We start from the raw sequence: 13,649 nt of genomic DNA on the forward strand, positions 1-13,649 counted from the left end.
GTACATTCATGAAATTTATAAATGGGTGATTTGGATGAGAATCAGGCAGGAATACCCAGGCACATCTTTCTTCCCACTTTACCGCAAATCCCTGAGAATTTTTTTTGAAGGAGTACATCAGGTGCAGGGCAGGGAGGTGAGAAAATGGGAAAAAATCCCCAAGGCTGCATTACTGATAAACCCAGTTACGTACTCCAAACCAGGCATGGCAACCCCAAGTGAACACCCAAAGTTCCAGAGCTGGAGCAGGAGGAGTTCTGACAGCCCCTGCCACTCCTCTCTCTCTGCCCTGCAGCCCAGTTGCTGCTGTTTTCTTTTCTGCCTGCAGCAAGCCACTCATGGAAATGCAAATCTGCTTTAATTAAGGAGGTTAATAAACAGCAATTGGGATCCCAGCTCTTGTGCTGCTCCCCTGGGGCCATCAGGGCTATTAGAAGAGTGAGGGACACACCACATGCTCTCCTCTCCCATCCCTTTTCTCCCAATCACAGGATGTTCACCAAGGCAGGACAAGGACATTTCCCATCCCAAGATGGTGTTTGGCTCAGGAAGAGCCTTTCCTACCCTTTCTCCTTGGCTCCTTTCATGACCCACATGGCACAGGAGAGCCCAGCTGATGGGCAGCAGAAAAGTTTCCAGCAGAAATGTCTCCATCACATCCTCCTTAATGCCCTGGAGAGCAATTAGTTTAATGGTTGCTAATGAATCTGGGAGGGCACTGAAGAGGAACACCAGGTGGCATGGGATCCTGCTTTTCTTCTGCAGCAAACAGCCCTTCTCAGAGGCCAGGCTCACCAAGGAGATGGGAGAAGGGTCCTTTTCACCAGGGATGGGGGTACAGAGATGGGGCACCCTGGTGCTTTGTGGGGGCTTTGCAAAAACCCAGCAGAGCCCAAAGCCTTCACTCAATGTTCTCCATCACAGGAGGTGATGGGGCTGTTTCTCCATCCCTGCCCTTCAGAGATGGACCCCAATATCCATTCAGGGCTCCCCTAACGCCCCCCATCCCCACCAGTCCCATGGGGTGCCAGCAGCCTTTCCTGTCTCCACAGGGCCCCCCATAATCTCCAGCACACAGACCCAGCACGCTCTGCACGGCCAGAAGGGGCAGATCAAGTGCTTCATCCGCAGCACTCCGCCGCCAGACCGGATCGTGAGTATCACCCTGGGCACGGCGGGCGCCTGCAGCACCTCGGGGTGCCCCAGGCTCACCCCTCTCTCTCTTGGCAGGCTTGGTCCTGGAAGGAGAACGTCCTGGAATCTGGGACCTCGGGGCGCTACACGGTGGAGACGGTGAGCACAGATGAGGGGGTGATCTCCACGCTGACCATCAGCAACATCGTCCGCGCTGATTTCCAAACCATCTACAACTGCACGGCCTGGAACAGCTTCGGCTCCGACACGGAGATCATCCGGCTCAAGGAGCAAGGTGGGCACTGCTGGGGGCTGCTGGGGGTGGTGGCACTGGGAATTAGCACCTGGCTGGGCTCTGAGAGTGGGGACGTGCTGTGAGAGGCAGGAGGTGCTCAAGAGAGCCTTGGGATGCCAAAGAGGAAATTAGGAAGGACGGTGACAAGGCTCCAGCTGTGCTAGCTGCAGGATTGCATCCTTAAGGCACATGATCTTGGTAAAGGGGCAGGAGCAGGGACTGTAAAGTCTCTGCTTGGTAAGGTATTCCTGATTTTTCCTGTCCTGCTAAAGCTGGAGGGCACGGGCTGATCCTGCACCCCTTACTCCCTGTCCCACAGTACAAGGTGATGTCACTGCCCCAGGCTGGAGGATCATTTACAGCCTTGGAGAGACAAGAGTGGCTGCTCCCAGCAGAGCCCACTGCTCCATGGTGATGGGAGTGAGCAGATGAAGGAGTTTGGACTGGCAGCAACTCTCCATCCTGGCCACCAGCCACAATGCCAGCAAGTTGCACAGGGCTGGGTTCACACACCCAGCAATTCCCAGGGGATGGCCAGAGAAATTCCACTCTCGGGGCTCTCCACAGCAGGGGAGGGAGTTGGCTTGTGTGAGGAATGCTTAGCTCCTGGAGGAACTCCAGTTCTCCTCTATTTTATTAAATGCCAGGGCAGGCAGGTGGATTGTTCTCATTAAGCCGTGATTTATAGGCAAGGCTGGCGTCCAGATTAAATCAGAGCTAAATGAACCCCTTAAAATTAGCCTTGGGCTTCTTCCAATGCAAACAGAGCCAGTGGTTTTTCCAGGTCGTCTGCCAGTCAGCGGCAGCACTCGGCGGCAAGCCCGGGTCCCGGCGGAGGGGGCCAGAGAGCCGAGCTCACACCCAGGAATCCCTGCAGGGCCACCGGTGGGGACAGCCCTGCCCAGGCCAGGGGGTACCACAGGGTGGCACAGGGGACAGCCCTGCCCAGGCCAGGGTGGCACAGGGACAGCCCTGCCCGGGCCAGGGTGGCACAGGGACAGCCCTGCCCGGGCCAGGGGGACACCGCAGGGTCCCCTCCACGGGGCCAGCCCCGGAGCAGAGCAGAGCAGAGGGCTGAGCACTCAGGAAGGCTGCGGTGGGCGCGTGGGCTGTGCAAGGCTGTGGACACTTGCTTTATTTTCAAACAGGTACGGAAATGAAATCAGGAGCTGGTATTCAAGCAGGTATGGAAATCATGAGCTAACGGTGAATGTGAATTGTCCCCAGCCACCACCACACCTGAGGGCCCAGCGTCCTCCTCCTGGCCCGGCAGCTTTCCATAGGGCAGGCAGGGCAGGAAGGGGTGCAGGGAAGCTGCAGGGCAGTGACTGGGGCAGGACTGGGAAGCTGGAGTGGTCCAGTCCCCCTGTGCCACTGATCCACTCTGGAAACCAGCACTTTCTCTGCCCCAGCTCCCCAGTCACTGGAAGGGGGATGCTGTTACTCAGCCATGTTTAAAATGTTGCAGAAGTCCCACAGAGTGTGACTTTGGGACAAAAACAAAGAGGGAAAAGTACATGTTTCCAGGGTCATTTGTCGACATCAGCTTGGTTCAGTATAGGGGGAGAGTGATGGCCAGCATCCATTGGCACCAGAGCAGGTTTGGATGGATCTTGGGGCAGATCTGCAGGAGGTGCTGCCCTTGTGGTTCCTCGTCCTGTGCCCCAGAGCAGAATTCCTGGGGGAGCCAGCAATCTGCCCCTCCCTCAGCTCACCCAGCCCTACAGGAGAGTTTACCATCCCCACTACTCTATCACTGCCCCTTTGCAGTTACCTTTATCCCAGCCCAGGAGAGCCCTGGACATTGTCCCTACCCCATTCCCTGCATGGTTCTTCATCCCCATCACCACCTGCTTCTCTCTGAGCTCTGCCCTGCAGATCCCATTCCCCAAAGCTGAGAGCCAGCCAGCCCTCCCAGGCCCTCCAGGCTCCTGTCTCTCCAGCCCCTTGCTCCATTTTCCCCTTGGAAGGCCAAAAATATCCCATGAGGAGCTACCACTGCTGGAAGGAGGACTGCCTAGCAGGCAGCTTCAGAAAATCCTGTTTTCTTTGTGCCATGGCTCAGCTGCTGGGTTGGAGGATGCTGATTTTAGGGTGAGCTTCTTGGGGCAGCTGGACCCAGCTGCAGCACCTGTTCTCTGAGCTCCAGCAGAGGACTGAGGGGATTTGCCTTTTCACCACCTGGGCACTCTCAGAGGTTTAGTGATGGATTGGTTCAGTGCCACTTGAGTCATGTCACCAGTGGCCCAGCTTGAGTGACATGTGACACATCGAGGGACCAGCAGGCCCAAGCAGGAAATCCATGAGCAAGCCACAAAGTGAGAAACATCAGTTCTATTTTGATCAAGTGTGAGCAGAGCCTAAACTCAATCAGCACCACATGTTTATCACCTGCAGTTCCCAAATTAGGGCTCAGGACCCAGGAGCTCCACAGCCATGGCTTAAGGGTACCATGAAGTGGTTTTAGAATTCCCCTGTCCCACTTGGGATAGGGCAAACAAGGATGACACCCTTTGCTGACTACACAGTGGATGCTGGTGGAAGGACAACTGCCCCCAGTCCCACCAGTAGGGGTGTGTCCCCCTTGGGAAGGATGAAAGGCACAGATGGGATCTGTGCTCTCAGGTCCAGGATGAAATTCGTGCCCATCCCCAGCTCCACACCCGTGGGCAATGGGAAATTGTTCCTGTATCACCCAGTCAAGTGACAGCCCCTGGGCTTTGCTTCTCAGCTGGGTCACTTCTGTGTCCCCAGGGTCCAGCAGCATCTGCACAGACCTCTGAGGAGAACCACCTCTCTGCATACATTTTTCCATAAATTCATCCCATCCATTTCCAAGGCAAGGCCTCCAAGGAGAAAACACCTTCCAAGGAGGTGTCCAGGAAATTTGTGAGGACACAGTCTGGCCCCACCTTATCTGGCCATCCCAGACAGGGCTATCCCCATTTTGGTTCACAAGATCCTACAGAGTATTTAGAAAGAGAGGAATGGGGACCTAGAGATGGAGATACCTGCAGCTTTAGGGGAGAGGGTCTTTGGGATGCAACTTTATCATCCCAGCCAAGGAAGGCAATTTGTAGTACCCACAGCTATGGTGTCCTACAGTGTGAGTGCTGCCCATTGCTGCCCCTCCTTAATCCAACCCAACACTCACTGTAAAGTCAGAGCTGTGCCTGGAGGAACTGGAGAGACAGAGCAGGGAGATAAAAAGGCTTTGGGGCTCCAAATCTGACTCCCTTACCCGAAATGTGATTTCCCATTCCACCCTCCCCACACCTCACAAGCTGCTGTTACAGCCTGCATAGATAAATCCACTTTGCTGGCTGAGACGCAGCCCAAAATCCCCACCAGGAATTTGGTGACAGAGTTCTTGTAGGCAGATGTGAAGGTGCTCTGCCTCCCACAGACCCTGCCCACACATCCCACTCTGCAGTGCTCAGCCCCAGCATGGGCCATCCCTCCTGTCCCAGTCTTTGTAGCACCCTCAGGAATTTTGGAAGGATGACAGTTGACAAGCCACAGGAGAAGGCAGGAAATTGGGACATAAAATAGACAGGGGCTGTGAATGATGACTTGGGTTAAGTCATCCATCAGCCTGCTCAGATGCCATTTCTCTTTCTTTATAATACTAATACACGGTCTTCTTTTGCACTTCATCCTTTAGAGAAGCTCATTCATTAACCCGCAGGGCACTAACGAGAGCAGTTGCTAATCTGCTCCTCTGGCTCCCCCCTCCTCTCCTCCCAGGGTAAACTGAGGCACAGAACGAGCAGGGTTGTGCAAACTGCAGCGTCCCACGGGCAGCCCGTGGCGACATCACCTCGCAGGGATGGGGGAGCAGGGAAGGAGTCCCCAAAACCCTCCCCGGGCTCATTACTGAGCCTCTTGCCAGTAGCCAGGGGTGGGTCCCTGGGGGAAAGCCCCCTCTGTGACCTTCAGGCACCTTCACACTTGCTCTCCTTGCTCTTGCAGAGTCGGTGCCGATGGCGGTGATCATCGGGGTGGCCGTGGGGGCCGGCGTGGCGTTCCTGGTGCTGATGGCCACCATCGTCGCCTTCTGCTGCGCCCGCTCCCAGAGGAGTAAGTGTCACCTGTTGGTATCACCAATATTGTGGACGGGACATGCTTGTCTGGCCCTGCTGCTGAACCAAACAGTGGCACTGTGGTGTTTCACCCCACAGACACTTTTGGCCATGGCTGGGTGTGTGGTGTTTCACCCCACAGACACTTTTGGCCATGGCTGTGTGGTGTTTCACCCCACAGACACTTTTGGCCATGGCTGTGTGGTGTTTCACCCCACAGACACTTTGGGCCAAGGGTGTGTGGTGTTTCACCCCACAGACACTTTTGGCCATGGCTGTGTGGTGTTTCACCCCACAGACACTTTTGGCCATGGGTGTGTGGTGTTTCACCCCACAGACACTTTTGGCCATGGCTGTGTGGTGTTTCACCCCACAGACACTTTTGGCCATGGCTGTGTGGTGTTTCACCCCACAGACACTTTGGGCTGGCTGGGAGCTCCAGCTGGGCACGTGGGGACAAGTCCAGGCCTGCAGGAGCTCTGGTGGCTGCGGGATGGAGCTTCCCCCGTGGAGGGGCTGCTCCTCAGGTTTCCCTCTGTGGAGAAGCTTTCAGGTGATGGGGAAGGAAAGGAGTCGGTTCTGATGGAGGGTTTGGATCCAGAGCTTTGTTCTGGCCCACAGCCTCTGAACCCAGCCCCAGCTCCACCAGAACTCCTGACCCCGTGGGTGCTGCTCCTTTTAACCCCGGGGAGAGGGCAGGGAAGGGACAGGGAGCCACCAGCCAGGTACAGGAGGGGAGGTCTCAGGGGACAAAGGACACGTGGATGGCCCAATGCCCCCCGGGGGTGGAGGGCATCCTTTGGATCTGCCAATCACTCGAGCCCTTCTGGAATTCCAGGGCTGACAGACAGTGCTGGGAGGGATCAGGGAGGGGAAAGGAGAGGTGACTGACACACCTGGGAGGGAATCTTCAGGGGAGGGAGCCGGGGTTCTGAGGTGAACCCTGAAATCACAATGCAACAGTCACCCCCACCTCGCTGCACCCTTTGGAGAGAGGGTGAATCGAGTGCAGCAGAGAGAAATCAGAGCCTGAATTAACCAGCACAATTTACTGAATTTACTTCTCCACACCAGCTGCTTCTCCTGTTGGTCTACCAAGTGTAAGGCTGTAAACAGCAGCCCTGTGGGAAAAGGGAAGGGTTTATGGAAGACATGCCAGGGTAACTGCTGATCCCTGTTAGCAGCACAGGCAGCTCAGGAGGTGTGCAGGGGACCTCTTAATCTCTCCCTTGGAGAAATCCTGAGGTACAAGAGGGAGAAGCATCCTCACTGTGACACATCAGTGCTTAAAAACCCTCCACAGTTCTGCTTCTGTTTTAATTCCAATTTTCCTGACATGCATATTCCTGGCAGGAGTGACAGCCAGCAGAGGGGTTTTTCAGGGACTTGTGCACTCTGGAGTCTGGCTGTAGTGGGAATACAAGTTTAAGTGACATTAGAGACACAGGTACAGGAGGAGGAGAGGGAAGCAGTGCAGCATTGTCTGGCCTCATTAAAAGACACTGGGAAATTAAAGGAGGATTGTTGGCTCTGTGAAAAGGCACCAAAGCAGGAGGGAGAAGAGTGTGATTGTCTAGAGCATTCCAAGCCTCTGGGGAGAGGAGGGGATCCTTGGCGCTGCTCCCGGCTTGCGAGACGCGTGGTACGGATTCTGGGATGCCAAACTCCTCACGTGTGTGCCAGAAAACCCAGTTGTTGTTCTTTTATTTTTCCCCCCTCGATGGTTTACAAAGCCATCAAAGACAGCAGGCTGCTCCTGGATTCAATAAGGACACACGGCCCTCACTGCAGAAATGTGTTTCATTTTCAGTGTGATAATGATGCCTCTCCCTGTTTTACCCCATTTTTTTTAACTCCCACAGCCTCCATTAGCAAGAATTAATGAATTAAATAGGGGAAGTCATTTATCTTGCTTTTGGGGAAAGGATTGCTGATGGACAGTACCCAAGACCAAGCCAGTTTGATGTCATTTGGCAGCAAGAGACAATGTAAGCACCCGAAGGAAGCAGGGCCAAGCTGTGCTCCCATGTCCATGGGCAGTTTTTCCCCCATGCCACATCCTTCAGAGAAACAGAGAGCGTGTGCTTCATTATTTCCCTCTCGTTTGATGGAACCAGATGGTGCAGGGCTCTTTACAGGACACACAATTCCACAGGAATGCCATGACAACAGAACCCAGACGTGGTGGAAACGCCAGGATTTAGACCCTCACAAGCTGGAGGCATGCAAGGATGAGCTGCTCCTCAAGGGGAAAGCCAAGAGGGGACAAGGCTATCCCAGCCAAATGCCTTGTGTTATTTATCCCATTGGGAAATCAGGAAAAAAAGGCATTTTCCTCACCAGGGCTGGGAAGATAGGTTCTGCAAAGAAGGCACTGGTGACATGGTGGCACCTTTTTCTCCTCTGGGTTTCTGGTGCTATCCCATTTTGAAAAGGTTCTTGGGTCTCCAATAAACCAGAAGCTGCTGGGTCTGGGAGTGTTCCCTGCTCTGCTGCTCCCCTGGCAGTGTGATTCCCCAGGGAGAGGTCAGCAGCCTCCCCAGGCCAGGGCAGGGGTCCCTGTGCTCCCTACAAGGCTTCTGTGCCACTTCACTTTGAGATCAGAATAAGTAAGAGATCACCCAAGAGATCAGTGAAGATCCCTGCCCTGATCTCTCTTTCCTCCCCAAAACCTCTGGGAAGGAAAGAGCCAGACCCAGCTGGGGACAGCAGCAAATCCAGAGTGCAGGTGGGATTCCCCAGCCTGAGATCCATGCATGGGGTGCTGGTGGCACTGAGGCCACTCAGTTCCCCTTTACCTGGCTTCAAAAGCCACTGGAAGCTGCCAAAATAGTCTCTCCTTGGGTTTGGGGGGAACTGGGAGCACCAGCAGCAGAACCAGAGCCCAGTGACACTCAGGGTGCAGAACCCTGCAGGGAAGGACTTGGATGTGCCAGGTGGATGGGCTTTCACCCCAGTTTTGAGGTGCTGATGCCAGCTGAATGCTGTGGCCACCGTCTCTGGTGGCAGGAGGGTGGGAACGCCAGGCTAAAAGGTGAGGAAAGGAATTTCATCACTGTTAGTGGTGTGCAATGTGCAGAGTTATTACAGAGATCAGCTCAGGAATGATGGGATTGACAGAGCACTTGGAGAGCAGGAGAAGGACTCATTTCCTGCCAGGATGACTGCAGATTCCTCTCCCAAGACAAATACTGGAGCACTGTGCCATCATTTATAACAACAGCCTGGTGCAGGCTGCAGGAACTGTTGTGTCGAGGGGACACAGTGACCCAGAGTAACTCTGGAGAAGGAATCTCCTGCCCCAGCCACTGACCACAACTAACAGCAATGGGGGAGGCAATTCCTGACCATGTTTTGGGAAAATGCAGCAAAAAAAGGACCAGGTGCAGACACGCTGAGCCTGGAGTCTCTGGAAAAGAAAAAATGTACTGCGCATCTGTTGTTATACCTTCAGTGACTTAACGGCCCAGAGTTATTTGAGGGGGAACACTCCTGGGAGAGGAGCTGCAAGACACTGATTAGCATCTCCTTGTGATTAAAGACAGAGGCTCCAGCACCAGGAACGTGGTCCCAGCAGGACAACATTAAAAAAAGAAGCTGTTGTAACTTCCCAGTGAAAGGCTTTGCCTTGTGCCCTGAGACTTGGCGAGGTCTGGGGGCTGCGGGTGTGGAGGACAGGGGATGCTGGGAGAGGTGAATTCAAGGACAGAGCTTCGAGCTGGTGTCAGTTGCATCATCCAGTTTGGTTTAGAGATCAAACTCCCGGGGGGTCCAGCCTTTTCTGGACTGATCCCCACAATCCTGGCTTGGCAGGGCGCTGCTGGATCCCTCAGCTGGAGGTAGATCTGACAAACCGGTGGTTCAAGGCAGTTTTTGGGTCTGGGAGGGCTGGCACAGCCATCCTGGGAGGTGAGAGCCAGGCCCGTGGCTGGGGGACAGCTTCAAAGCTGTTGAGGACTTGCTGCTCAGATTTGCCACCATCTCTACTTTTCATCTCTGCTTTGCGCCGCCGTTCTGCTCCCGCTGCTCCGCGGTTTCCTTCTGCTAAAATGACTTGTTCAAAGCACGCCTGACACCTTCAGGGAAGGCAGGGAGTCTCTCCAGGAATGTTTCTCTCGTCTCTCATTGTCATTTCCAGGCTGCCTGGAGATGATAAAACTGTCCCTGGCTACATCTGTGCTCATTTCTTGGCCTTTTCCGTGTGTTGTCTGCACCCCAGACTGGGGGAGGCTTTTCTCAGGGGTTCCTAGAGCCTGGCCAGAGCTGGTCCATCCCTCAGGAGCCGTATTTCCTACGGATCAGCAGGCTGGACAAGGATTTCATTCCCTGTGGGAGCGGTTCTGCTGCAGCCCAGCCCCTGGTAACAGCACCGTGAGCGTGGCAGAGCCAACCGAGCTCCAAAAGGAATTCCTGTAGGAGTCTGAGCTGTCCATACCTTCTGGCAACGCAAATATTGCTCCTTCAGCTCTCCAGTGGGCTTGCTGAGCCGGGTTTATTTTCTCAGGTGCTGCCGGGAATCCTCAGTCATGTCCCTGCAGAAGCTCAGACTAAGCTCCTTGTCCATCTCCCTCTTTTCCCAGATCTCAAGGGTGTGGTTTCTGCCAAGAACGATATCCGGGTGGAGATCGTGCACAAGGAGCCGGCCTCGGGCAGGGAGGCGGAGGAGCACCCGACCATCAAGCAGCTGATGGTAAGGAATTCCTTCCCCTTCCCAGGCGATTGCTCCGGGCAAGGTTTGATGGTAAAAAGCCCAGACACGTGTCGTTCAGCCCCGTAATAACCACTCAAGGCAAAGATGCTCTTCCAAAAATGCTGTTCTCGAGATCCACATTCTCTTGCCATAAAAACTCCTCGAGTGAAACTTGGCTAACGAGGAGGGAGAGCTGCCAGGGGTTTATTGCAGCGGCCCATCTGCCCGCCGGGCTAATTGCAAAGCAAATTTGCCACCTTCACACCTGGAAAACTGCAGAGGGCAGGGAGACACCCGACGGGCGAGCACGAGGTGAGAACGAGCTCATCACGCAGCTGCGCCCAGGGGCTCCTGCGGGCACAGGGCTGGGTGTGAGGCCAGCCTGCCCCTGGGTCTGTAACACCGGAGAGCTGTCACCCTCCCGAGGCCACCGCCTTCACCCGAGGGGACCGACAGACACGGGCAGGGCAAGAGGTGGATGGCTGAGGTCCGGGAAATGCAGCTTGTACCCTGATGCTGGTGCATCCTCACCACTCTGTGCTGTGGTCACTGTTCTCTGTGGCTCAGCCCCAGTCTGCCTTGGCTTTCACTTGCTGGTGACAAATGCAAGCTGAAAAATGGCAAAGAATCCTGAAAAAAAAAAAAAGAGAGAGAGATAAAAGAGCAGATGGGAAAGGGGGGAGGGATTGAAGAAGCCAGTGGCTGCTTTCTAGACTGCTGGGTGTTTTTTTCCTCCTCTAAATCTCAGTTTTTTGGGCAGCACTTGTATGTCCTGCCTGCAAAAGCTCTTCCATGAATGCCTGGTGGGAAGGCAAGGCTGATCATCGTAGAGTGGGTGGAATTGCTTGCTGAAATTGTCAGGATTGCCAGAGTATTTAGACAGCCAGGGAGCCTCCAAACAATGAGGCAGGAGGAGGTGGGGATCTGGCAACTTATCCCAGCACCACTGGGGCTCCTGTGCAAGACCCTTTGTTCCCAGGAGGGTTTTGCCCTGAGAAATCTGCAAGTCCACGGTGGGATTTGCAAGGCTGGAAGGACAGAGGAGGCTGGGGTTGGGTTTGGAGCAATCTGCTGGGATGAAGGGAAATGAGAAGTTTTCTCTCCATGGGACCCTGTACATCATCTCTGTGATCAGCAGTGCCAAGCCCAGATCTGACTCCCACGGGGGCATCTGGGATCATCCCAAATCCCACTCCAGACTGTAACCACCAGGCTGGAAGCAGACATGAAGCCTCAGCAGAAGAGAACATTTACCACTCTGAGTGAACAAGGAAGATGGTGGTGGGAGCTCAAGCACAGGATCTTGGAAGACATCCCGGGGACTTTCTTGGGTTATTTTCAGTAGCCAGGGGGGATTTCACAGCAGCTTGTGCTTGGTGAGGCTGGGAGCAGAGCTGTGCCGGGCACATTGCAATGAGGATTCTGGCAGGGTGGAAATGGTGCAGAAAAAATGACAATATTTGTTTGAGAGCTGGGAAAAAATGCCTTACAGGGAGAGGTTGTGGAGCTCCTCTGGTTTATCAGCCAGACTGGTGAGAGGTAGTTTGGTCACAGCACAATGGAATGGTGTAAGTGTGAGCAGGGTTCGTACTTCAGGCTGAGCACTTTCAGATGGGACACAACAGAAACTCACAGCCTGGCTGGACTGGAAGAGGGCAATTCTGCCCCTTTCCTGGCCAAATCCAGGAATTTTTTTCCTGAAAATACAACAGTTGGAAATCACATCATTCGATCAGCGCCATTCAGGAGCTGGAAGAGATGGTCCATGATCTCTGATCTTGATGCTGGCAGGGTTTGGGACAGCTGGGGCATTCTACCTGCAGGGGGAAGCATCAAAGCCCCCTCCCCTGCCTGGATCACAACCTCCTCATCCCCATCTGCCCTCAGCAAGCATGTTCCCAGGAAATACTGCCCAATTCCTTCTCTCCACAGAGTCTGCAGAGACCCCCCTCTGTCCTTCATCCACATCTTTGCTGTGCCCAACAGCTGGTGTGGGCATCCTCCTCCAGCCATCAGACACCCAGCCGTGGATGCCAAACAATTCCTGATAAAATGTCCCAACTTTGTCAATGAAATGAAAGATCAAGATAAAAACTTCCCCTTGCTGATGGGGAGCAATGAGACCTCTTTAGCAGGAGGAGGAGGGCAGTGTCCAGCACCTCCCTGCCCTCACCCCGGGATTTTCCAGCTCTCCCTTCTCCCAGCATTATTCCCTCTGCTTCCCCATTTGCCTTCCCCTAGCGTCCTGTGAGATCTCCATCCCTTGAGATGATCTCGCCCTCAGGGTGTTCATCACACCCTGCAGTTCAATGGCAGCTGTGACTGTCAGTGCCGCCCTCGGGCTCGGGACCATTAATGTGGATGTTAACGAGGAGCAGCCACGCTGGCAAACAGCTCCTCGCTGCTCTCCATCCTAACCCCATCCCGGCCCGAGCCCTGACTCCAGCACAGCCTGACCCGCTCCTGCTGAATTTCAGGATGCCCAGCGCCGAGGCTGTGCCTTTGTGCTCGGTTTCCTCCGTGTCCCTCTCTGCCGCAGGCTGCCAGCGTGGCTCCCCGTCCCCACAAACGCTGTTTTGTCATTCTCCAGCCATCTGTGACCTCGGCAGCTCACCGTGCTTTTCACAAGTAATTATTCATGCATCTATAAACTCATTAACACCTTAGGATACGCGTCACGCTGGCTGATTTGCATATGTTCACATTGCCTCAGCGGCGTTCCCACCCCCTGCTCCGAGAGCTGTTCTGCCAGGCAGTGCCCACGGGCAGGGAAAAGGCTGCCAGCTCGAGTGGCTGCAGGCAAAAGATCCTGGTAAAGGGTTTGATCCTGGGGAAAAGAAACCGCAACAGCCGCATTCTCCCTCCTGCGGGACGCATTGCATGGGCACGGCAGCTCCGGGCTGTGAGGAGGAAGATGATGAGCATGGTCAGCCCCGGCGTGGCACAGCCTCCTCCTCCCTTACCACGGCTGGCTTTATTCCTGGCTGATCGGAGCCCGTGCCTCCCCACCTGTGAAATGGGGCCGATAATCCCAAAGGAGCCATCCCCACTGCCGTGAGCAGAGACGATCCCAAGGGGACAGGCAGGCAGGGGAATCACAGAGATCTCCTGCCCTCGGTCATTCATCCCTTCTGGATCGCTCATGCCCCACTGTGGCCAGGCAGATCCAGGCATCACCTGTGGTTCGTATTTGGAGTGGAACAGCCAAAGTAATCAATCCAGTGATAGGTTTATCTTTTCCTGTCTCCTTTAACCCATCCCTCTGCTCCAAGGGCCGTTCCCAGTTTGTTCACAGCCTTCACAGGTGATCAGCACCAGACACCTTTTCCAGACAGGTGGAAGAGGAAAAATCAAAGAAGCAGAATTTCCATTCTGGGAGAGGCTCCTTCCTACCTGCAGCCCAGTGGACACAGCATCCCTTTCTCTGCCCCTTTCTCTGCCTTCCCCC

At 54.7% G+C, this 13,649-nt stretch overlaps 1 protein-coding gene across 2 annotated transcripts in view; it reads left to right on the forward strand.

Moving 5' to 3' along the window:
* Positions 1 to 13,649, forward strand: part of KIRREL3 (kirre like nephrin family adhesion molecule 3) — a 378,028-nt gene that overhangs the window by 359,658 nt on the left and 4,721 nt on the right. Inside the window, exons 11-15 of one of the 2 annotated variants that reach the window (XM_059867349.1) lie at positions 1,053 to 1,153; positions 1,231 to 1,429; positions 2,578 to 2,613; positions 5,402 to 5,509; positions 10,092 to 10,201. In XM_059867349.1, the coding sequence (XP_059723332.1) occupies positions 1,053 to 1,153; positions 1,231 to 1,429; positions 2,578 to 2,613; positions 5,402 to 5,509; positions 10,092 to 10,201 (554 nt within the window). The remainder of the gene's footprint in view (positions 1 to 1,052; positions 1,154 to 1,230; positions 1,430 to 2,577; positions 2,614 to 5,401; positions 5,510 to 10,091; positions 10,202 to 13,649) is intronic. The other variant, XM_059867350.1, reaches the window with a different exon arrangement.

The sequence above is a fragment of the Haemorhous mexicanus genome, chromosome 24 (genome assembly GCF_027477595.1).
Source record: "Haemorhous mexicanus isolate bHaeMex1 chromosome 24, bHaeMex1.pri, whole genome shotgun sequence".
Lineage (NCBI taxonomy): Eukaryota > Metazoa > Chordata > Aves > Passeriformes > Fringillidae > Haemorhous > Haemorhous mexicanus.